Source organism: Centrocercus urophasianus, unplaced genomic scaffold (assembly GCF_019232065.1).
Source record: "Centrocercus urophasianus isolate 14NV4802_14NV808 unplaced genomic scaffold, USGS_Curo_1.0 seq_22, whole genome shotgun sequence".
In the NCBI taxonomy this organism is placed as follows: Eukaryota; Metazoa; Chordata; class Aves; order Galliformes; family Phasianidae; genus Centrocercus; species Centrocercus urophasianus.
The window spans coordinates 4,267,236-4,292,696 of record NW_024884778.1 but is presented as its reverse complement, the minus strand read 5'-3'; the positions used below and the strand labels follow the sequence as shown (position 1 = coordinate 4,292,696).

Genomic DNA, 25,461 nt, shown 5'->3' with positions numbered 1-25,461 from the left:
TTCCAGACAAGGCCTCTGCCTGAGCTCGGGTTGCTCGCAGCACTTGCCTTTAGAAAGCCTTTATCTCTGAGCTTCCACCTTCTCCAGCAATTGCTATTAATTCCTCTTATCTGCGTTGACTGAAGCTGGTAGGACAAGTTTAGCAGACTGCCATGACTGAGCCCATCCTGATCGCTTAGTGTGATGCAAGCAGATCATCTAGATTCTCTGCTTTGAATGCAGTGTGTACCAGGGAGTAGGGGCAGATAACTGTTTGAGAACCACAGCTATTCTAGCATTGCACTTCCCTCTCTAGTGGCTGTAATTCCAGACAACGTGTCTCAGCTAACTACTGCTTCCAGTTGTCTATAAGCATTAGGCATCAGCTGGAGTAAGGTAGAAGCAGAATTGGCAGCCCTTAGCATGAAGGGCTTTTGCAACCTGCTTTTGCAGTAAATTTCCCGTTGTCCCTGCTTACTAGAAGTTTGTTAATTCTTATTGATGAATACTGGTTATGTTTGTGTCAGAGGACACTAAGCAAGGAGCCCTCCTTCTCTCCAGTCAGGACTAGGAGTCCAGCCCGTGAGACCAGTCTGGAGCCAGCCTGATGTGAACACCTTTGCAATGCACGTGGTATCCTCAGCCATTTCCCTGCACAGCTTTGTGTATTGCATTGTGTTACAAATGTACATCAAGCTATGGGGTCCTGGGTATCGGCTGTGAGTAGATCTGCTGGTGTCCAGCCCCTGTTGGCTGTTATGGATGTGCTAGCATCTGCTCTGGTTCCTAGTGCCCTTTAGTTTTCCTGTGTTCAAACTTTCATGTAAAAGAAACACAGTTCAGTGTGAACCTATTTGCATTTTTAAAGCATTAAGATCTCTAAAAACTATTGTATCTTACAAAGTAGTGACATACTTAAATGGGTTTATACTTGAAGTATAAAATAAGGTAAGGAAAGTGGGGGGAGAGAGAGAGTTAGCATCTAGTTAGTCCACATCTAATCTCTAATGACATCCATCTAATTGTCCAGAGCCTGCTTGCCTTCTGTTGGGCTGTGTTTCCATCCTGTCTCTTGGGTAGCTAAAACTTCTTATCATCCATCTGTAGTGAAAGGTATTTCATGATGTACATGCAGTATTACCTGTATTTTCCAGTGGCAAAAAGTGATGTGTGTATTTTTCACATAAACGTGGCTTGACTAGAAGATACTGTCTGTTTCCCTTTGAGAACGTAGTTCTGTTCCTGTGATACCATTTCAAGGGTTAAATTAGCATGGGTCAAGTGTGATTTAAAACAGGATTCTTTTGAGACCAAGCCTGGAGGCCCTGGATGTCTCAAGAGACATTTTGATCTTCTGACAAAACCAATACTTCTGAATTTCTTGGCAATCCTCCTGCAGCTAACCTTTGGAGATCTGGGCTGATAGCACACACCCAGCTTTGTATCATGAATGTGTCTCTCCTGGTGAGATGTTGACTTGAGCTTTTTTTCTTGAAGTTCAGATGAAACCATTTAAAAGAGTTTTCTGTAAAGTGCTTGGGAAGATGGAATTTGTGGCGCTGTTATAAAATTCAGATTCATGTCATGTAAAGAAAGTTGGCACCAGCAGTACTCTGCAGCAGGGCATTGAGACCTCACAGGCCATTGCAAGGCTGCAAAGGCTGCTGTTCTTGTAGGGCATGTCTATGTGCTGGAAATGCAGAAGTTTTGGACATCTTTTTTTTTGTATAACATTATTTTCACAGTCTTTAAGTATTCCTACAGGGAATGTTCTTGTCCAATATCTGTTGAAGTAATGCTTCCGACTGCAGTTTCTTGTTACGGTTGGCTAAACAAGGCTAATGACAGCTAGCTGAATTTTTGTCAAAAGATTTCACCAGTTCAGCTGCTTGTGTTGCAAGTTCTCCTTCCTTTGGCCTGAGCAAGGGTCACTTCTGTGGACAAGAGCTTCTCATTCCACTGTGTAATGAATTATTTATCTACCATATGTGAAATAACACAAGGAGAAGAGCTTTCAACAGTTCATGTCTGCAAGACATGGGAAGGCAGGTGTGGGGAAGGTAACAAAAGTGGCTGAGTGGCTGGATGTTGTTTTTGTCGTTATAAAATAGATCATGATGCTATATCTCTTACATATGCCAGGCTTGAGATCTTCAAAGGGCTGAAATGTTGCTGTCCTTTATTGAATGAGCCTCTGCTAGTCTGTCTTTTCCTGGGAGCCAGGAAATAACTACCATCTAGCTGTTACGAGAATAAGTTCATGGAGTATGGAGGTGAGCTCATGCAATGTTATAGCTATGTGCCATAAATACATCTTTGTGATACAGAAGTATTATGGCAGTATTCTTTTAGCTCAGAATAAACAACCCCCCCATTTCTCTGTGGTTTAAAATTAGAGTGCAATAACAACGCGATTTCTTCTTTTTGTTACCTTTAGTCTCTTTTTAGAGCTGACATTGCAGTAGGTGCACCTTCTCTGTGAGTGAGATGTCAGGAAATAGGAAGTGTAATATTGCTTAATGGAACTACCAGGGACATGAGCACTCTGCTCCCTTGGAAAAGTAATGCCTACAGAGCAGGTTTTCAGTTTTGATGCTCTATGGCATCAACTTGGCTGATTGGGTTAATTTTCTCCTTTGGAGCAGTGCCTTGCCTCTTGGTAAGGCCTGCACTCATCTTTGTGTGTCTTGCCAAAGTAGCAGAAAAATGCCAATTCTGGTATTTAGCAGAATGCTTCAGATTGCAGCCAGCTGAGTTTGCATGAAGGTGACTTGGATTGTCTTACATTACTGAGTATGATGATTGAGCGCTCTGAGCTACTGAAACTGTTTTATTACAACCCAGTCGATTTTAATACAGCCATAAATAACATTGCACCTCGTTGAACAGAAGGATAAAAATCAAGCAGTTTAGTGGTAAGCCAGCTTGCGTTTCCTTCACTTAAATGAAGTCAGCTATTTTTTTTTATAAATAATTTTAGACTATTTCCAGTGATCATATTAGTAGTGTGAATAAAATGGATGCATTTAAACTGCTTTATTCTTTGGCTTATTCAAGTCTTCCATACTGGGGCTGCCATGAGACATTGTAGGCTGTAGGCAAAGTTTTGTAGAGACCAGTAGAGTCTTTCTAATTCTTTAGTAACTGTGACATGTAGAATCTCAGGGCAGTTTATCACATAAAACCGTTTTGAATTAACAGAATCTTCATTCTCTTGCTAAGTTTTTCTCATGGCACTGTCATAAAGCAGATAGCCTCCAAACAAGTGCCTTCTCAAACAAGTGTTCTTTGTGCTGTGTAGCAGTGTGGTACGAAGCAATTTGTTAAAAGAAGTGGTCCTTTCAGAATCACGCAAGTTTCAGAAGGAAGGTTTCAGTTAATGGTGTAGGCCAGACACTGCATGCACTGTGCAGTGTTTGTTATCTTCAGTGTTTTGCTTTCAAATGTTGATCGTGATTAGTGACGTGCTCTTGACATTTGCTTTGTAAGTGACCTTGAGAGCATGCTGCCAGCCCTGAAATTGTGTCAGCAATGAGTGTAGCTTCACCTAGATCATTTTTAGCTGTGCGCAACAAGTGGAGATCTCCTGATGTGCAACGTGTCTACAGAGCAGGTTTTTCTTCTTGAATATAATAAACCAAGAATTGTGTCCGAGTTTACGAGTAACCTCTATTCAAAAAAAGAGGAAGATACAAGTATGATTTTCCTTGTGGCTTTTGGCTATTAAATGAGTTTTCATCCAGTGCCATCTTTACATCTCTCTTTCTGTCTTGCATTCCTTCGATGAATGTTGAAATTCTGCAAGTAAATACTTCAGTAGCCCATGGGCAGTATTCTGAACTTCATTCTTATATGCTAGATTTGTGGATTTGTAAGACCTATAAATCAAGCACTCTCCTTCTTTAACTTCAAAGAGCTGAAGATGATATTCCTCAAACTGTAAAGTTGTCTTGGCTTGAAACTGCGTCTTGTAGGCTATTAAACAGAGCAACTTCTCACAAACCTTGTAGCAAACTCATAAGATCAGTGTTGAGGATATGAAATTTTTAGAAAGCAATTTTTGTTTAGTGTGGTGTTTTTTGTTCTTTTTTTTTTTTTTTTTTTGCTATCATTTACGGTTTGAGCAAAATTTCCTGTTTTACCTTTAGTCTCATCTGTGTGAAGTCACAGAATGGCGGGGGTTTGAAGGTACCTTGAGGATATGAATCTCCAACCCCCTGCCACAGGCAGGGCCACCAGGCTGCCCAGGGCCCCATCTGGCCTTGAACACCTCTAGGGATGGAGCATCCACAACCTCGCTGGGCAGCTGTTCAGCACCTCACCATCCTCACCACTCTCATAGCACAGAACTTCCCCCTGGCGTCCAACCTGAATCTTCCCTCCCTCAACTTCAAACCATTTCCCTTTGTCCTGCTGTTATCTACCCTTTCAAAGAGTTGATTCCCCTCCTGTTTGTAGGCTCCCTTTAGGTATTGAAAGGCTGCAATGAGGTCACCCTGCAGCCTTCTTTTCTCCAGGCTGAACAAGCCCAGCTCCCTCAGCCTGTCTTCGTAGGGGAGGTGCTCCAGCCCACTGCTCATCTTCGTGGTCTCCTCTGGACCCTCTCAAACAGCTCCCTGTCTGTCTCGTACTCGGGGCTCCAGACCTGGACACAGTACTCCAGATGGGGCCTCACAAGAGCAAAGTAGAGGGGGACAATCACTTTTCTGTCCCTGCTGGCCACCCCTCTTCTGATGGAGCCCAGGATACATATCATCTGCTTTCTGAGCAGTCAGTGTTGCACGATACATGTTAAGTCCTTGCAAAGACTAAGTGGCTTCACTGGGTTAAAATTTGTCATGTTTACAGCGGATCAACCTTAGAAGAACAGAGCCTATAGGGCAGTGTGCTTCTCACCTGGACAGAATGTCTCATCACAGCATTCTGGGATTTGAGAGTGATGTTCTTCCTTCTGTATACCTTAAATACGTGCTGTCTCATCTGTGGGTTTTATACTTCCATCCAGGATGATCTCTGAATTGCTTGTACATACAAATGTTCATTGCTTCAAGTTATGTTCTAGTTTGTCAACACACTTCTGAGGAGTAGGGTCACGATTCTGTATTTCTTCCCTACCCTGGGAAGCGCAGTAGAGTTAAGCAGTTTAAAGACGTGCAGTGAACCAGAAACCTGGGAGTGCTGGGGTGTGTAGGTCTAGCAGGGATTACTGGGGGCTGGGAGGATGGAGTCAGTAACTGCAGTGCCATGTAACTTGATAGTCTTGTTCAGGTTCTAAATATGTGACTGCAGGTCAAAGCTGGCACTGTGCTTGGCAACCTTAGGAGGAAGATAAAGTTAGACAAACATTTTAACCTCTCTGAAGTGACTCTTTCAAGTCAATAGCAAACTACGTTAGTGGTCCAGATAAATCTTATGTTGGTCCTGCTGTTTGAAGGGTGGATGATATTGCTTTGGCTATGAAAGGCTTTCCAAGATAAGGAACAGAGGTGGTTTCAGACCATCTGTACTGGCTTATGGGCAACTGAAACGTCTAGTCCTATGGTTCTGCTTCCTTGTAAGCTAATGTCCTGCAGGTCTTGCAAGAGAGCTTATGAAACAGCTTTGTTTCTATCCTTTTGTATAGGGGAGGCTTTCACACCCTAATGTGTGCAGCAAGCAATCTCAAAGATTCTAGTGCAGGTGAGAAGGAACAGGGCAGAAATGGATGTAGATCTGAAGTGCTCGAATCATGTTATTTTTTTTCTTTACCTTGGCAGTAATTCAAGCTTGCTTTTCAGATGCAGTCTTGCCACTGATACTGTTTTCTGTTAGTCATAAAGCACTTACACTCCAAAGCATGTGGTGTATGTGAAACCTATTGGTGTCTGGCATTTGATGGAATCAATTATTTGTTTGTCTTGAAGTGTAAAATAGTTCCTGATTCCCTATTAGAAAGTATATAAAATAAAAATATGTAGCACATACATCCAGAAGTAAGTAGCAGAAATGTTTGTTTCCTATCAGAAAACTGTTGCTGTTCAAAGGATGAGGTTCTGTCTGAAGACCACACTTGTGAAATGGCAGCTAGCATGTCACTAACCTGAAAATTACATCAATTCCAGTTGTCTTAGGCAGATTGGTTAACCTCTCTTTAATTTCTTTAGATAATGTTGTCATGTGCTTCTATATCTAAAGCACAGTTTTTAAATACTAATTCACAAAATACTTTGTTCTTTTCATCTGCTTCCATGTCTTTCCCTTGGAGGAAAATGTCAAATTACACAGAGGAATTTTTGGTGATGGGCAAAACAACTCCCAGTTCATTCTGGACAATGTGCCTTTTCATTTTTATAACTGTGTGTTGGAAGATGTCTATTGGATGTACTTAGATTGCAATCATACTGCTGGATCTTAAATAGTCTTTTTGTACCTGCCTTGAGTTTTCATGTTCGGAGGGGTTTTATTAAGCATTAATTGAGGTCATTTCTTTGCACTGACTATGTCCTAAGATAAAATAATCTTTTTACCTGTTAATAAAAGTAGCTTATCAGGTTTCTTTTCTTCTTGGGCTTTCTGGTCTGTGTTCTTCTAGTCACTATACCTGCATTATAGACTGAACAAAAGGGAACAAATATCCTGTAAAAGATGGGGGGAATGGTAGAACAGCAGCCAGAGAAGTTATTTAATAGATGTATCTGTTTCTGAATTCTCAGTAACTTTATATAAAAATAAAAAATTATATTTCAAGTGAGGTAGCTGTTTCATCTTGGACGAGTGATAAGGTTTCCAAAGGCCAGCGGACTGAACTTCTAATGTGAAGCTGCTTAGAACGCTGATGTCCTTAAAGGGGAAGAAGTGAAGCTGTTGCTTAATATTTGAATGCTGTATGTGGGAAGACGTCTTTGAGGCTTGTCTTGCTAGTTGAGTTTTGGAGCCAGATAGTGTTCTTCCTGGTATTTCAGTGAAACCCATGATTGGTATTTTAATGAAATAATTGAGGTTGTATATGGTATTGAAGACTTCAGCAGATCAATCAGTGGTGGATATTACTTGCAGAATATTGAACTTGGATTAGAGGCCTTAAGGAAAAGCTAACTTAAGTGCTACAAGAAAACCCATAGGCATGGTTATATATGTTTAAGACTGATTTGCCAGCTGCTCAAAATCGAGTTAACCAGGTATACATGCTTTGACAGTAAAATGAAGTTATCTGAATGCAAGAGGCACTGATTTTTGTGTTGTTCTCAGTCTTCTTCTCGTGAAATGAGAGGCACCTGTTAGGACAGCTTTCAGTTTCCATTCATGGTGCTTGAAAAGTGTTTGCTGCTGTTAGTTTTTGTCACCTCCAAACGTGATGGATCAAAGCAGCTTTAAAAAGTAACTTTGAGGGGCTGGCCCACATGTTGAGCTGGCTTTCTGGTGCAGTGCGCCTAGCTGAAGCCTTACAAAACATGCTGCTGAATGTGGGTTTAGATCATTTTTCTTTGTGTATCATTGATTGTTAACGCAGATTTTTAACCTTTTTTTAAAAATCCCGTGACATTTAGCTGTCTAAGCAACAAAAAGTTCTATTGAAGGGAGAAAATTGTTCTAAAGGTATTTTATTTGTGATTATTAACAAAAAGTCCTAAGGCAATTTACTTGAAACAAATGGTCTTTTAATAAAATAAAGTAAAATAAAGAAATGTGGGGATGAGGGGAAAAATTCTTCCTCTCATTTGGTTATCTGTCTCCTCTAAATCTCTGCAATGTTCCTGTGCCCGAGCTTGTCTCTACGTAAATGAAGCATTCAGTTGTTTGGCTTTGCTCTCACAGAAAGGTTTAGTGGTGTTTTTGATGAAGGATCTTCTTATGTATGTGATTCAGGCAGCTCAGATGTGTTCCTTCCCTGCTTGTGGGGTACCAGGGAGATGTAGGGCATCCCGGCAGATTACTGGAAGTCTCTTGCAGTCGTATCTCACCAGTTGAGAGCTGGGAATCCACAGCTTTGCTGCTTAATTTCTGTTTTGGATTTTTACCGTCTGCTCTTTAGAATGGGTGTTGTGTCCTAGTTTGAATCGGCATGGCCTGAACTCTCTTGAAACACTTCTGCTGGATGAGCTTTGCCCAAATGTCGTGCACTGGGTCTCAGTGTAAGCCTGGCCAGGCGCTTTTTGGCACAGGGACTGAGGGCAACTGAGGGTAACTGAGGGTTGTGTTATCTGCCAGCAGAACGTGGGAGATTAAAGGAGGAGAAAAGAGGTGACAGAGGAAGGCCTGGGGCACAGCCTGCTACCAAAAAAAAACACAAAACCAAAAAACCCACAAAACATGCAGTTGGTGACTTCTGTTGGTGGACATCTAGATCTTGGAATTTTTCTGGTCCTTCTCCTGGGAGCGTGAGTGATGCAGGTTTTGTTCTGTATTGTGCTCTCATCCTGCCTGGGTGACAAGTGATGTCTGATCCCGATGGAGGAAAAGGGCTGTGCAAATGCTGTCAGATGAGCAGGGTCTATTGTCAAAGTAATACATTCTAAGATAGGAGTTACAGAAATTAACTCATCTACTGGAACTTAATTTTTCATCTTTGGAGTCAATAAAGTGAAAAATAGATTTATCTGGGTAGCATAACTCTTACCGGTGGTGATAGGAAAATTGATTCTATAGCTGGGGACCAACAAAATGAGTGCTGTTCTTATCACAGCAGACTTGTGTGTTGAGTTGTGTAGCGATTTAGCGATCAGATTAAGCTCTCCAGAAATGGTATCTTGAGTATGCTTTGCTGTGCAGCAGACTTTGGAAAATAACTCAAGTGGAGTGACTCTGTGCTTTGGCACAGTACTTTCTGTTGGGTAGGAAGGATAAGGAAGGGCTGAAAGGTCTGGGACTGGGCTTAGTGATCCTTGTGGGTCCCTTCCAACTTCCAAAACATCCAAGGATGTTTTGTGACTGGGGGCAGTAATGGGGCAGTGTGGATGAAGGTGTGTGCAGGACGTGGTTTAGCCTATTGTCAGCTGTTCTTAAACTGGGAAACCTCTTCCAGCTGTATGGTGAGATAGAGTTAATGTGGAGGATGAGGGAGGCTGAAGAAGTGGCTCAGCACCTTGAAATCCTCCTGCTGAGCTGCAGGTCCTGTGTGAAGCTGGGTGATGGGTGGCTGTGGCTCCGGGCTGAGGACAGGCCTGTGCAGCCCTGCAGCTTTTCCCAGTGTGCCCCATGGCCGGTGGGTTTGTGGTTGGCTCGTGGGGTTTGTTCAGTTGGTTCCTACTCTGTACTTAAAAACTTTTAACCTTAGTGCTAAAGAAAAATACCATTGTCTATTAGTATGACTGGAACGAAAGATGAATTGCGAGTTAGCCTTGAGCGAACTGTCAATCTGACTTTGATAGCCCATCACTTAAAAGGTCCTTTTATGTTTATGAAAAAGCATGACGTCAAAGCCAGGGGAAAAAATACCAATTCTTAGGGCTAAACTTGCATGGCTTCAAGAAGAGCTCTTGTGAACTGTTTGTTTCTCTACATGCGTGGCTAATTAGCGTAGGTTACTATAAGTCTGGGCAGTGGCATTCAAGTGCTTCTGGTTTGGGGCAGCTTTTTCATGGTGCTTCTGTGCATGAGTCTCTGACTGGAGTAGCATAAAGCAAAGGATACTGCAGTCCTTCTCTCACGATTGTATAAGTATTATGCTGGAAATGCTTGAGTATAATCATTATCAGGTGAGTTGTTATTTGCAGACTTACTTTAAAACCTATTGCTAAGAAGGCTTAAATATACAGGAAATCCTTTTCCTCTGATGTCTAGTATGCTTTATTGAATTTCTTCCACAAAAATGAATGGGGGACATGCATGGTCGGTTGTAATGGCAATCGAAGTCGCTTTAATAGAACTCTTCAATACAAAAAGCATTTCAGAGTATTATTCTATCTCAGTTTCTCTACCTTTTGATATAGCTGTTAATGATAAAAGAGACATGATAGCGTTTCCAAGATATAGGTGAATTTTTTTGCATGAAAAATAAAAGATCTTTCTTCTCTTGCTTACTTAAGGTGAACGAGAATAGTTCAGTGTGATAGTTACATTTACAGATATAAAATATGGAATATTCTATATTATGCTTGATTTGACCTGAAACACTTCTTGTCTTGCATTGTATTTGTATAATGTGTTGTCTTAATGACTGTATATGATTTAGGCCATATATCTGAAAGATGAATAATCTGGAGGCAATTTTTTTTTTTTTTTTTTTTCCAATTAATGCATTTGATATTTAAAAAAAAAAAAAGGAATGTAAACTAAATAATGTAATTTTTTCTTCAGTTCAAATTTGGTAACAGATAGCAGTTCATCCAATTTGGTTTTAGTTGGTGGCTATCAACGAGCAAAACGAGTCCTTCTGTGCTGCTTATTTCTCCACATTTGTGTAAAAATAAGTGTTGTGTATCTGAAGGTCTAAACAGAGAAGTGCCATTCCTGGAGTATCTGTGTAAACTGGGAAGCCCAAGCATGGATTTAAAGTGATAAATCTTGTTATGTAGAAGAGCAATTGGAACTTGTTGGTTTACCATTAAGACAGTTATTGAAACATTATCTCGTAAACTCATTCTTCGCCGCTGAATGTGAATAAGCGAAGCGCTGAGTTCCTTGGAGCGGCACAGGTTTGTACTTTGAATCAAATGCTGCTGGGCTGGTGTGTGTCACAAACATATGGCCAGCTTGGTTCCACATGTTATTACGCTGTAAAACAATAAAGCTCTCTTAACTCCTGTCGTATAGGTGCAGACTCACCTTGAGAATCCAACCAAGTACCATATTCAGCAAGCCCAGCGGCAGCAGGTAAAGCAGTACCTCTCTACCACTCTAGCAAATAAACATGCCAACCAAGCCCTGAGCTTGCCATGTCCAAACCAGCCTGGTGATCATGTCATGCCGCCTGGAACTGGAAGCAGCGCACCCAACAGTCCAATGGCTATGCTCACCCTCAACTCCAACTGTGAAAAAGAGGTAACACACTCTCACTGTGTATATTCTTCACTGAAACGGAATCTCATTCTGCCTTCTTTCTGTTTCAAACCGTATTTGCTCATCCTTGGGTTATGTTTGGCTCATTTTCTGAACTGTTTCACTTGAAAATGCAATCACTACTTCCCTGTCTCCCTGGTCAATATATTTGTATACAACGTTTGGGCAGAAAAACTGTCTGTAACTTCCTCCTCTGTGAACTACTTTATCTAGTTTATGCTTATTAAAACTTTTTCTTCTCGCTTGCTTGATGCACACAATGAATAATTGACCTTTGGAGAGTACAAAGCAGTTTTGTAAGCTGTCTCTTTCTGGAATAATGTTATTTATGGCTCATTCACTATAGAGGGAGCAAAGAACATAACAAATAATAACTGAAAAGTTCAGATCTTTTTTGGTGAGGAGTTAAGGAGTTTTTAGAAAATTTTGCAGTAAAACCTGAACGAGTCTCTTGCTTAGCTGGGATGCCAGATGATCTCAGCTAACACGTCCTTAGATGTTACTGATTTGCTGTTTTGATGCTCAGTGCTGCAAATATGAGACTTCTCTAGCCTATGTGCAGAAGTCGTTCTCAGTCTTAATCTTTGCTGACAAAAACTGAGGTGGATGTTTTATGTGCTCAGGTGCAGAAGGGAGATTATGTGAAAGATGAGAGCAGTTACAAGAATCATGTTAATAATTTTGCGTTTTGACAAACAAGAGAATTGTAGAGCTGCCTTTGTCCCCAAGCTTTTATGCTGGAGTTTTAATACAGATGCACTCTGTGCTAAAGGAAAACGTTATCCAGCTTAGAAAAACACTTATTGCAAAATTGTTTTCACACATGCGAGAGAATGTACTTGTGCTCCATGGCTTCAAAAGAAGTGAAAATCAAAGTTCCATCTCAGTTGTACCCAAATATATTTATTTTTTCTTCAAGTTATTCACAGCTTTGCTTTACTGTGTCATCAGGCCCGTGTGTGCATGACAACAATTAAATTGTGCTCTTTTGGGGACTGAGACTGTGCCATGAACTCAGATCCATGCTTTGCTTTTTTTTTTTCTTTCTTTTTTTTTTTTTTTTCTTTTTTTCCTTTTTATTTCTGCAGGGATTTTATAAATTTGAAGAGCAAAGCAGGGTCGAGAGTGAGTGCCCGGCTCTGAATACCCACTCACGAGCATCATGCATGCAGGTACTGGATGACACAGGACTTGGAGCACTGAACACTTTCTGATGAAAATATTTATTTGAAGTGACGATAAATACTAAACTGGCCCAGTAATGTTTTTAAGAGGTTGAATGTAAAACGACAAAAAGAAATTCTTAAATTACAAATCTGCTGTATCCTTGCAGATTAGCATCAACAACCTGAAAAAGCTTAATGCTTTTCTAGAACTGTAGTGTTACAGCAGAATAACACTACCAAGCATGCTTTAGGATCTTATTCCAGGAAGTCTTTCTAAATCAATTTTCCTGAAATTGCATGTATGTGTTGCTGCCTTGATAGTTTGGAAGACCCCATTCCTCTGTAATTTATGTACTTACGGGGGGAGAAGACAGAAACAGCTTTAATTAACAGCAATAGTTAAGTTGTCTTTTTTTATTTTACTTCTTATTTCTAATTATTATTTTGAGCAGAATGTTTTTTATTTTAGTTGCAAGACTTCAGATGGACTGTGCATATCGATTCTTTTCTTGCCCTCACTTCCAGCCAATGTTATTCATTCTTGGTCATACCTTCTTGAGCTGATTAGAAAGCCCCCTAAACTACTATTTCAATCATCAGTTTTGCTTGTTTTATTTTTTACTGTCATTTAAGCTCATTTTTCTACATTAAAAAAAAAAAAAAAAAAAAAGCATTCTGTAAGACATCTCAGAGCATCTCAGTGGGTGCTTGGAAGACAATGTTTCTCCACACTGTGCAGGATGTTGCAGAAGAATCTTCCAGAAGATTGCTTGCATCACGTAGAATTATCACTGAGCTGCTCTTGGATGGTGCTTCCTGGGAGGGCATATTATGCCAAATAGACTCCACTGTTGAAGAAGGGCAGCCTTTCACCAGCAAGCCTCAGTTTTATTTCCTTCCCCCTGAGGGTACTGGGGCCTCAAGCATTGCTGTCTGTACATGGGTTTTTACCCCACACTTTGGCTGAGACCAGAGGTGGGCTGGCAGAGCCGTAGGCCTGTGTTTGGTGATGGGAAAGTGTTGGGACTTGTGCAAAATCAGGGAAGAGTGTTTCACACTCTGTATGACTCACACGGCCCTCAATATTCTGTGCTTTTCCTGGTAGGAACAGCTTGTATAATAATCTAATAACTGCTGATTGGAGAGGTGGGTTCGATCACGAGGCCTCAAGCTTTGTCGTGATCTGGCTCCCTGGCTGGATAGTGGGATTGGATTTGGAGTATAGCAGAGTGGCAGAAACCTCCTCTGCTTTGGCCCGGACTGCAGAGAACCAGCACGTTGCTGAAGTGCTCTGTTAGACCTTTGTATCTTGGTGGTTAACGATTTTGTAAGTTTTATTGTTTGTGTGTAACTTTTATTTTTTCATTGTTCCCCTTTCCTGCTGCAGATGGACGATGTGATCGATGACATAATTAGTCTGGAGTCAAGTTACAATGAAGAAATTCTTGGCTTGATGGACCCAGCCTTGCAAATGGCAAATACGGTACAATGGTCCTTTCCTTTTGCTTTGCCTGTTAAGCCTAGCTGCTGCTCCTGAAGAGAATGCAAAACAAGTGCAACTTCTTTTTCTCAATTTAGTAGTAGTTATCATGCTGGCCTGTAGCAAGGTTCTCTTTGAGAATGTTAACATACACAGTTGCAGTGAAAAACATGAGTTTAAAAATGCAGGCTGGAGTCAGGAAGAAGGAATACAAAGGACAATTTTGTTTTCCTTATTTCGAATTCAAGTTAGCCAGTGAGAAGATTATAGCAGGGGAGTGAATTGAACTAACAGAAATAAGCTTATATCCACTGATGTTAATGGATGTGTTAATGGACATCAAAATTGACTTCAGAAAACCTGGAAGGAACCTCTGGTGTCCCATGTGTGAACGTAAGAAATTGAATGCTACACTTAAGCATATTTTAGCGTCCTTGTCCAAACCTGTTGTCATGCCACTGTGAAGCTTCAAGATCATATCCTTAGCTTAGCCTGATTCCAAGTGAAGACCTAGTTAGGTGATGACAAACATGGTACAAAATTCAAACAGGAAAAGAACAAATTAACATACAAAAAAAAAAAAAAAAGGCAAAGAAAAACCTCCTCAAAACAAGTCAAAGGTGAAGGAATAAAGCTTAAAAACTGAACAGGGGAGGAAGGGGTGTAGGAAGCCTGGGACGAAAGGCAAGAGTGCAGAGATGTGCAGGTTGGTGAGCAAGGGTGGTTGGCATGCTACCTCCAAGTTGCCATTTCTGTTTGCTGTTTCACATTGCTGCGAGCATTAACATAATCGTACTTCTGGCATAATCTTATTTTGATCTTTTGGAGGAGGGGGGAGCTCTAGTAAATTTTTTGCCTTCGGCTTAAGTGCTGTTAGATCTGGCTGAGTAGATGTCTGCCAGTGCTGGCGTCTGGTTCTTTTTTTTTATCTAGTGCCAAAATTTACAGCTCACCACATAGCATCAATTTAGCAGCACAGGTTTACATTTGCTGACAGTACTTGTCTGATGTCATGTAGCCTAGTGCCATGCTCCCACAGATTCCCACAGCCCTCTTGGAGGCATGGGACATACCACAGGAAATGACCCACCAGCCTCCCTCATTAAACAGTGCTCTTTGAGTGGACTGAGAAATAACTGTGTCCTACTGGAAAGAAGTACTATAATTTAAGATGACTTCAAAAGACCGCAAGTCCAGGCATTTGAGAGGAAAACTTAAAAACCCATGAAAAGGAAAAATTTTCAAGATGCTCGTTATTTACTCTAAGGGTTTGAATTCGTCTGCAGTCCTTTCTCTGAAGTTCCACTGGATTGGGACCGATTAAATGAGAGGAAACTCAAACTTGTTTGTGCTTCTCTTCCCTTCTCATTTTACAGGGACTTCAGCAGTGATTCTTTGCTTCCAGAATAACACAGAATAATCAGTGCCAGGAGCCCATGTAGTCAGTATTTCAGATAGTCCTACGTCTTTCCTTCATGCCGTATGACAGCAAACATAAAGACTTCCTGATCCGTGTTTGCTTTGTGTTTTACCAATCCACATGCAAGTTTGCTGTCGGATTGCTTCTCTTTTCTGTTGCCAACCTTTTCAGTCTTAGAAGAGGTGCCGGTCCATTTAAAAGAAGTTGAAGTGACTTTTAAACTTGAAGTGCTCAAGTTATTTGAATTAGCTAACAGCAGCATTATGCTTTCCACTTAAATTAGTTAGTCTTTCAGAAATTGTTAATGTGATGCGGACATGTAGAAAGGATACGTAATAGCGGGACTAAATATACTAATACTCTTAAATTGCTGGATTAAAAATATATGTATATATCATATTTCAGTCCTGAATTAACCTGGTACGAGTCCTGAAGTGGTGGAAGTAAAGCCATGTTTCTGAAAATAGGTTTGGGTAAAAATAAACCTGATGCAACAAACGCTTTTCTTTTGGAATAGGATTTAGCTCTTAAAACACAGTATTTTACTAATGAGGAATAAATGTCTGTAGACTGAGCTTAGCAGAGGTAGAAAAAAATCAAGAGGAAATGGTCTAGAGAGATGCAACCTATAAATAGCTGTGCTGAGACTGCAACAAAGGCTGCTATTGTTCTGTAACCAACAAAGAATGAAAGGACTGGTTTGTTACATTTGGTAACAGTACTTAATTGATAAGCAAAATCAGGGGTTTATGTGTAGAACAAGCTGAGGGACGTTTCCAAGTACCTCTTAATTGAAGAGGGCTCATTGCAGTAAACTGCCTATGGATTTATTTGTAAACTTCAGTACTGGGTCACAGGTTAACCAGCTTTGCTTCTGTGCTGAAAGGTGTCACAGAGTGGTCACTGGTTTTGCTGAGGGGGTTTTCTACTTAGCAATTCAATTACTAAGTCACATTAGGTAATGTATAAAGTACTTGTGTACATCGAGTTGAAATGGCAGCTTGTTCATTCAGCTGATAATTTCTAGCATGTGCACACTGCTCCACTTCCAAATGTGACTTCCTAATGGAAGGTGAACCCCAAAAGTAGCAGTCATATTTCAGAAACTGTCACTGGGCATGTGCTAATAGGTAAATAAGGGAACAACACACTACATCCTGGCTAACAGAGTCCTTCCAGTGAGTACTTTACAGAACCTTGCACAAAAATCTAACAGTGTTAACAAATATGGTGCTTGCATGGGGAAATCACAAACTTTTTGTAGCAGGCAGAGTCCATCTTGCATCAAGTCAAACAGCTTGGTGACCTTGATTGTTCTCCATGTTTCATTATAATCTGAATGCTTCACCCAGGGTTTGAGATGCTAATTTCCATTTCTTTTTTCAGCGGATTTTTTTGCCCCCTGAAATTCCTGATTAGATTTCATGTCTTGATCTGAACGTCAAGTTCTGGGCCTATAAACAAGTCCTTTGTGCTCTCACTGTACTTAAAAGCATGAATAGAAAAAGTATATCCAAGTCAGAAGGCTGTATGACGCTGTTGCTGCTCCTCTGTCACGGATGTATTGAGGGCCCAAAAGATATGAGGGTGAGCCTTGTAGAGCAGCAAGTGAGATTATGGTTGCAGTGGCATTAATGGAGATGTGCCACAAGTAGGAAAGGCCATTATGAAGGACAGCTGGGACCTTAGATTTATTTGCTGTGTTTTTAATACACAATTCTGTTTTGAATTCAGAAGCTAAGGGAGCTGATGGATTTGTAGCATAGCTCTTGGTGAGAATTTGGGTACGTTTTCCCTCTGATGCCTAAGGGTTCAAGCAGAGAACTTCATTTTTGCTGTTGGCCACTGTCTGCTTAGATTTGTCTCGACAAATCTCAGCGTGTCTTCTAGGTGATGGTACTTTAATGAAGGCGTATCAGCTTTGTTTCTTATGGCAGCTCTAAATGGTAGATAAATTTTCTTATGTCTCGGTCTGTCAAGGACCGTCAGTAGGAGTTTAATAGTCTGTGTGTGACTCACTCCATTGTATTCCACAGAGTTATTTACATGGGTGTAAAGTTAATAGTCTAATCAGTGCAGGATCAGTGTCTCAGAGGGGCTGGTTTTCTCTACAGCATAGATAAGTGTTGCCACTCAGATAAGATATGAAAATGTTTTACACCTGTCTTCTCAAAAGCTAGTTTGAAAACAAAGAGTAGACAGGTAAAATAATCCACTCAGGATAAATGTAAATTTCTTTACGTTTACATTTGAATGGAAAGGGGTAGTTCTGATCAGCCTTATTGGAATGATTTCTTAGTGTTTCTTCACAAATCTTTGTTCAGACACTCCTAAATACGAATAACGGAATGAATGAGTAAGTGAAGAAACGCAATGTCAGAATCATCTTCTTCCAACTGGTGCTGGTTTTTGTTAAGCAAGGTGAAAAGCAAATTGACTTGAAACTTACAAAATGTTTTCTGTGCAAGGAGCTTTCAAGTCTCATGAAGAATGTGATTGATGAATAGTGTCTTCTGTCAAGCAGTAACAACTTGCTAAGCACATCAACTCACATGGTGCTGGAAAAAAGGAAGCATCTTCTGAGAGCTTTCTGCAGGCTCTTTCAGATTTTTTGCACAAGAGAAGTGATGAGGGCAAAGTACACTGAAAGATAAGAGGGAACAATACTGCATTACTGACAGCCAGTGTTACCTCTTCTTTTTTAAGACTTTGTAACTTCAATTGAGCTGTGCTTCCTTTAAAAGAAAAAAAGAAGTGATGTCTGCATGTTCAAAAGAAAGAGAGAACAGAGCTCTCCCGATGTAGGTGGTTTATTCCGCATGCCCGTGCATTATGTATAACTGTTACTGACCTTACTGCAAACTCTGTTTGCACAGATTTCTTAGGAGAGGTCAACTCATTTCTTCTGTGCAAAGCTTTTTATAAGGGCAAACTAAATGATCATTCTCCTTGTTTATCTTTTCCAGCTACCAGTGTCTGGGAATTTGATTGACCTTTATGGCAACCAAAGCATGCCTCCTCCAGGACTTAACATCAGCAACTCCTGTCCAGCTAATCTCCCTAATATAAAAAGGGAGCTCACAGGTAAATACATCTCAAATACCACCTTGGAGGCATGGTGTAATTGTTTCGAATTCAAGTGATCCTGAACATAATTTCTGTTAAAATGAAGAAAATATGGACGAAAAGCTGTTTTCTTTTGCAGCCAGTTCCTTAGCATGTATTACCTGGTGATACAGTGTATGTATATTTTTATTCGGTGTGGGTTCACTTTGACAAATTAAGACAAAATCCTTAATTATTGCAGTCAGGTCTGCTCGTTTGAAGCGTGTCACAGGAAACCTGCATGCAACTCTTGCAGAGCTCGCTCCTAGACTGAACCTATATCTTTGCTCAGTGTTAAAAATTAACAAGTTGACACCTGAAGTCTCTCAGGGATTCATGCTGAGAAATACGGCATGGTGAGGCTTTCTTCTAGTAGGGGACAGCAATGAACAAATAACTTGTGAAATCTGGGAGTCAGTGTCCTACGTGATGTGAAATGTGGCACATAAAAATATTTGAAATTGAGGTGAAAACGAAGTGTCCTCTGAAGTTCTTGTCATGTCATTTCTTCCAGTAGCAAAGTTGATCTCATCTGAATAAGCTGCAGGAGTTAAGAGGAGAAAATGGGGACATTATTAACGTAGTTTAAAGGATTAGAAGGGAAGTTCCATGTTCTCGAGCCTATTTTATTTTTTGCTGTATTATTTTGCCTGTAGATAAAAGGATGTAACCATATGTAGGATACAATATACAAAGCAAACTTGCCTGCAAAAGATAAATATAGATCTGTTGTAGAACCAGTTACAAAATCACCTTAATATCCACAAATAGTTGTTCTTAAGCCCAGCTGAGGTTGTGCTGTACGCTGATGTGAAAACTCACAAGCTAACTCAGTTGCAAAGCAAGTTCTGGTCAGGAATTAGTTTAATAGAGCCATTTTAATAGCCCAGGAGTCAGCTTCTCAGGAGGAAATGCCACATTTCTGAGCTGGTGGATATTTGCGTTTATGTAACTGCACAGAATGTGAGTTCAGCACCAAAGGAAGATACACTAACTGCACAATGACTTGTGGCAGTTAGAAAAACTTGATCACCATATTAAACTATGTTAGGAGGAGGGTGGGGGTGGGGTGGGGTGGTGAGATCTACTTAAGGTCCTACGTTACGCACGGCTTAATTGCTCCAGTTATAAAAAGTTCCAGGCAGCTGTAGGCTGTGAGCTGAGTGCCCAGCTTGCCAGATATCTAGTCTGGTGGATTCACTGCAGATGATTCTGTAATACTTTGGGTGAAGAAGGCTGAAGAAGAAAAGAAATCAATGGGTAAAATGTTTTTATGAAAGGTCCTCAGTTAATCAAAATAGAGCTGAACGTCAAATGTCAACATTCAGCCTTTACCTGTAAACAGGAACAGTTTAGATGAGTTCTTTTTCTTTTCAAAACAAGTGGTGGCAGATTACATTCAACTTATAAGAAGTTTAGTAATTAAACTCAAATTTAACAGCAGTTGCTTTGACATTGATCTGGCCAAGCCTTTGACTGGTCATAGTGTTTTCTGACAACTAGTGACTTTAATATCTGTATGGTATTGCAGGCATAAATCTGGGTAAGAGATTTCTTCTTATGTACCACAGAAGTTTTCTATAGAAACTGTAGTTTAATCTGTACACGTAGAAGTGTGGAATAGTTTTTGATTCTTTATTTCTTGATAATGCTGTAGGAACTAAATTGGAGCTAGCTTGCAATATTTAAATCTAGCATTTGTCAAAAACCTTTCTTCATCTTAGCGTGTAAACATCAAAATGATAAAGAAAAAGTCAATTCTGTTATCCCAGCATCTCATGTTGGTGGTTGTTGTGAGTTGTCAGCTATAGTTACTGAAGCACTTAATGGGAATCCTGCTCAGCCTCAAGTGCAGTTTCAATCAGTTTTGTCTTTACAAACCTCTTGTCTGTTTTCCTGTAGCAATGTCAGATTAAGCCCAGATTTCTTTAAGACATGTCATACTCTTTCAAGCTTTTTTGGGATCCTTTGAGAGCGTTTCAAATATTCATATTGAGAAGCATATGTCTTGTTACAATGCATGTAATGCTGGGGTAGCCAACTTTCAGTACTCCCAGGGAAATGCCACCAGATTTTGTGGATTGTGAGACCTAATTCATATTCCATTAAAAAAAATAAATAAATAAAGGAAAGGATCTCACTTGAGTGAAGTCTTAAGGATTTCACCTCATCTTTTTCAAAAACTTAAAATGAATTAGAATAAATGTTAAAGTAGTTGAAATTGTTGGAGAAATGTAAGATCAAATGAGAACTGAAAATACAGCATTTTTAGTAAGTCACTTAAGTTACACCTTCTGTGTCGTGGTGATGTGCACATATTGCCATGAAAGGGCATAGTCTCAATTCCAATGAGAAGAGCTTCTGACTCCTGGCTGCTTCACATCCTGTGCTGGGAGCAATGCAATAAGCATGTTGTTCCTCTAGTTCAGCGTGTGCGTGTGTTGTCTGCGTGTGTACAGAGAGTGTAGGAGAAAGGTATGTTGCATTCCAGCAGCACGTAGTCTTCAAATACCCTGCTGAATCAGGGCCTCCGTGGGAAATGTTCTCATCATGAAAGTCAGCATAGGAAATGTGGGAACAAAAGGCTCTGCAGGTTAAGCTGAATACCAGCACTGAGTTTTAGTAAGCACAGCTTGTGTTACAGGCCCTCCTCACTTCTTGGGGAGGGTGTAGTGATTCATTTGATAATTATCAATCCATCTTCTTTCTCTAATGTTTCACAAACTGAAGTGTTGTGTTTTGAATTGCTTTAATTCTAATTACTTCATTCACATGCACAGCATGTATTTTTCCTACAGAGTCAGAAGCGAGAGCGCTGGCTAAGGAGAGGCAAAAGAAAGACAATCACAACTTGAGTAAGTTGAATTCTTCATTTTTAACTTTTAAATTTTAGTAAATATTTCAAGCTTTTTTAAGTATTGAAGTGCTAGATTGATATATCCCAGTGATGTCCTCCGTGAAGTTGTAGTAGTGGTTCATTATATTATTCCCGTAAATAAAATATCTTTAATCCTCTTGGATAGTGTGCTTAAAACTATTATTCAACTTCCACTTTTTTTTTTTTTTTTTTTTGAGAAAAATTTAATAAGTGGTATCATTCGAAGTAGGATTCTGTTTATTTGGACTTTTTCAAAGCATGCACCCAAAGGTGTTGCTGTCAGCAGAGACACGGAGAGCAACATTTAATCCAATTGCTTTTAACAAATTCATCTTGCACAATTGGACTTAAAAAAATATCTGAAATTTAAGATATGTGGTCAGTTTATAGTGTTACACTGAGTATGCTCACTGATGTTTGACGTGTGTACTCAAAGAGTACATTTTGTGGTGTCCCTGTTCACTGCAGGGGTGTTGGGCTTGATGGCCTTCGGAGGTGCCTTCCAACTCTAAGGATTCTGATTCTATATAAGCAAGTCTATAGTTTGAGTTCCTTTTCCTGCTTTGGGATTTTCTTGAGTGTATAGACTTCTGTCTCTGGATTTTGTTATACTTTTCCCTTGGAAAATGTACACTTCTTCTTCTTCTTGGAGTCCTATGCTAACAACCATCATATTTTCAGTCTCCTTTTAGATTTGCCACTTCAAAAGCCCCACACTTTTAAAGTACTGATAGAACTTCTGCTTCAGTGTGTCCATGCATAGGAGAGCAAAATAAATTACAACGCTACTGGATTTTAAGCTTCAGGCAACAGTTCCAAAGGAGTTTAAAGAACTCTTTAATGAAAAGCTTTCTACTTTGTATTTAAGTGAATATTGCTTGTAACATTTGTGCTGTTTTTCCTAAAGTTGAACGAAGAAGAAGATTTAACATTAATGATCGTATAAAAGAATTGGGCACCTTGATACCCAAGTCAAATGACCCGTAAGTATAATGTGCCCCAGGGGTCTGTGGGAGGGAGGTGTCGAAAGAAAAAAGAAATCTTAGGGGAGAGAGGAAGAAGTTTTAAAGCATGAGCATGAGAACCCAAATAAGTGTTTGCGGTAAGTTCCCAGACAGGCAGGTTGTAGTTCCTTTAGGTGATTTCAGTGTTACTGACTTGTCTTAACTTTTAGCTAATGCTGGTTCAAAAGCAAGGAGCCCTTCTCACTCCAGAGCTTGAAAATGCAGCACTTGAATCTGAATCACTGAGGCTTGGGGGGAGAACTTCCATTATTTTATAACTCATAGCTACTTCCTTAGAGGCTCTTTAGCTTCCTCTAAGGCAAGACAGTATTATGTATAATCAGCCTACAGAACAAAGATCCTACAAGTGGATCTTTGGTCTGATAATCAATACTAAACTTTATTTTAAAAAGTCAGTGTGGGGAAAAAAGGTGATGCAGTGATGCAGGCAACCTCTGTGTGAGGTGGGAATCTGTGGGAGAGGCAATATGGGAGCCATGTGCCCCTCACTGGAGGAGCTTCATACCTAGGTTGCAACCTGACATTTGTGTTTTTAGTTAAGTTTAAAACTCTCAAATTCTCTGCTGTGCTGGACTTCTTTCTTCCTGCTATAACACAGCTGTGATACAGTGCCACCAGAAGGATTGCTGCAAGCTCGAGGACCTCGTGCCTCTTTCTACAGGAGCACCAGCTCATAAATGGTTCTTTATGAATGCCAGAACCCTTGCAGTCTTTTAATTACCCAGCTGAAATCAGGCAATCACCCATAGAGCAAGCAGTATGATTTTCTTGAGTAGTATTATGGGTTTTTTTTGTTTGTTTGTTTTTGTTTTTTGGCTGTGATTGTGCAGAGAAAAGGGGAAGGAGCTCAGGACTTCATCCCCCTGTGCAGTGCTGTTCCCAGAGCACAGGGCATGGGCTGTGGGAAGCCCAAACCTCCTGCAGTGCTTGGGCTCTGCGTCCTTCACTTGGGACTGTGCTCCCTGCGATTTGCCTTGCAAGAGCTGTGCTCTGGCCCCCTCTAGCGCATTTCAAAAGCCTTCTGCATTCATCAGCTTGACAGGAATATTACATAAGGAGGGATGTAATCCTAGCTGCTATTGTGAAGGTACTGACTTCCACATGAAGTCTCCCTGAGTGTCTTAGCTTTTCCTTTTGTGTTGATTTCAAAGGGATATGCGATGGAATAAGGGAACTATTCTAAAAGCATCGGTGGACTACATCCGTAAGCTGCAGAGAGAACAGCAACGCACAAAGGAACTTGAGAACAGACAGAAGAAGTTGGAACATGCCAACAGGCACCTGCTGCTCAGAATACAGGTTTGCTGATAAATAATGTGCGAATTCTCTTGGTGTTGAAGTGTGTGGCTGCAAATAGTTGTGACTGAAGCTTGTTAATGGGAATTTGGGCTGGGGGAGCCATAATTCTAATTAATGGTAGCCAGTGCTGAGATGGTTGCAGGATTTTTATGCAGTAAAGCAGGATCCATTAGTTTTCAAAAGTAAAAAAATACAAATCATGCGCACAAAAACCAAACACCCAACAAAAGCTGAAGCCCTCTGCAGGCAGACTGCTGTATGCCAGGCTGGCTACAGGAGAGCCCTGAGCCACAGCTAATCCACAAAGCAGATAACGAAGCTAGAAATACCTGAGGGTCAAGTGTGGCAGCAAACAGCTTTAAAATAGAACAGCCTGGCATGAGCTTCAACACAGCTTTCGTACTTCACTGAGCAGTCTGTTTGCTCGAGTGAGAAGATAAAGAAACATGGCCCTTCTGCAGGGCAACATCAAGCAGTGGTATTTCAAAGCTAAGTCAGATCACTTTTTAAGCATCTTTCATCTTCTTTTCCTTTACCCATGTGCTCTGGTTCCCTCCTCAATCAAAATAACGTTTAAAACAACGACAACAACAACAACAACAACAAAGACAACTAACCCTTGAAAAATGGGAAATATATCTTCCAGCAAATAACCTGAAGTCTGTATTTTCCCTTTCTGTGTTGATTTTGATGGAGTGTGGAATAGGGAGCTCCTGTGTACTCTGATTTTGGCACATTATCCGGTGGAATTGCTGCTGCTTTTACCTTCTCTGTTCCTACAGCATGCCATTATGAGCTCGTTGTCTTAGTGTGGAAATGGAAAGGGCTGTTAATCAGCCTCGGTGATAAGAACAGGGCAATCACAACAGTGACTGTGACTGCTTAACGTAACGCATAAATAGAAGCAAAGCATCTCTCTTACTGCCATATTTGAAAAAGGGCACTTATTTCATTATCTGCCTTCAGTCAAATGCATTTGTGATGAAATGGGAGCCTATAAAGCTTTAAGCCTTATACAGCCGGGATTCTTTGAAACTTTGTGTGAACTCCAAAGCCTTTCTATGACTTTCCTGTATATTTTTAGTGCAGGAGTAATATTGCTCAGTTCTGGCTGACCTCTTCACTTTCCCCTTTATGAGAGCTTCAGCTTGAGAAGCGTACATTGCAGCGTTGCAGCAGGAAGTAGCCACCTCATATGGACAAACTCTGCTTTCCTATACAACTTTTAAAAAGCACGTAGCCTCTGTTTCTGCTATTTCAGGTTTTTTTTTTTTCAGCTCTTCCAGTGTCAAGCTTCTAAAGCATGACGCTGGTTTTAGAAGGGGCCTGAGGGGGGATGCATCTGTTCTGAAGGGCGTTGAGGTAGGTTCTGAGAACTGTGAAGGACCTGTATTTGGTAATATTCATCCACCTCTTCAGGAGAATATTATTTGGATGAAAATCTGCAGGGTAGGAGTACGCAATGTGCAAATGTTTGCTACTATCAGAAAAGGAGGCAGCAGTTTGTGTCCAACAAAAGAGAACTGCAGGTCACGTTACACAAGATCATCAGATGACAGATTTTGCTTTCAGATTGTTAACTTCTCCTTTTATCCTCTTTCCCAGGAACTTGAGATGCAAGCTCGGGCACATGGACTGTCCCTTGTTCCATCCACAGGCCTTTGCTCCCCTGATATGGTCAACAGGGTGATCAAACAAGAACCTGTGCTGGACAACTGCAACCAAGACCTCATGCCGCACCACACAGACCTGTCTTGCACTACCACCCTTGATCTCACTGATGGTACCATCACCTTCAGTGACAACCTCGGAAATGTGACTGAACCAACTGGCACTTACAGTGTTCCTCCAAAAATGGGATCCAAACTGGAAGATATCTTGATGGACGATACCCTCTCCCCTGTAGGAGTAACTGACCCACTGCTTTCTTCTGTGTCTCCTGGTGCATCAAAAACGAGTAGCAGGCGGAGCAGCGTGAGCATGGAGGACACTGATCATGCTTGTTAGCAAAAGCTTGGCACACCTTTCATAAACTGCTTTGGTTCTTGATCAGTAGATTAAATATTTTGCCTTTTGTAGAATTTTTTTGATTTTTTTTTTTCTTGTGCTTCATCAGTAGCCCAGTGTGTGCG

General features: G+C 40.6%; 1 protein-coding gene across 5 annotated transcripts in view; it reads left to right on the top strand.

The window, feature by feature from the left end:
* The window catches only part of MITF (melanocyte inducing transcription factor), an 85,032-nt gene extending 59,571 nt beyond the window's left edge, over positions 1 to 25,461 (top strand). For 2 of the 5 annotated variants that reach the window (XM_042823431.1, XM_042823435.1), the window contains exons 3-10: positions 10,711 to 10,938; positions 12,045 to 12,128; positions 13,510 to 13,605; positions 17,989 to 18,106; positions 20,908 to 20,982; positions 21,913 to 21,988; positions 23,182 to 23,329; positions 24,935 to 25,461. In XM_042823431.1, coding sequence (XP_042679365.1) covers positions 10,711 to 10,938; positions 12,045 to 12,128; positions 13,510 to 13,605; positions 17,989 to 18,106; positions 20,908 to 20,982; positions 21,913 to 21,988; positions 23,182 to 23,329; positions 24,935 to 25,336 — 1,227 coding nt within the window. In that variant the 3' untranslated portion in view covers positions 25,337 to 25,461. The remainder of the gene's footprint in view (positions 1 to 10,710; positions 10,939 to 12,044; positions 12,129 to 13,509; positions 13,606 to 17,988; positions 18,107 to 20,907; positions 20,983 to 21,912; positions 21,989 to 23,181; positions 23,330 to 24,934) is intronic. The other 3 variants (XM_042823432.1, XM_042823434.1, XM_042823433.1) reach the window with 3 other exon arrangements.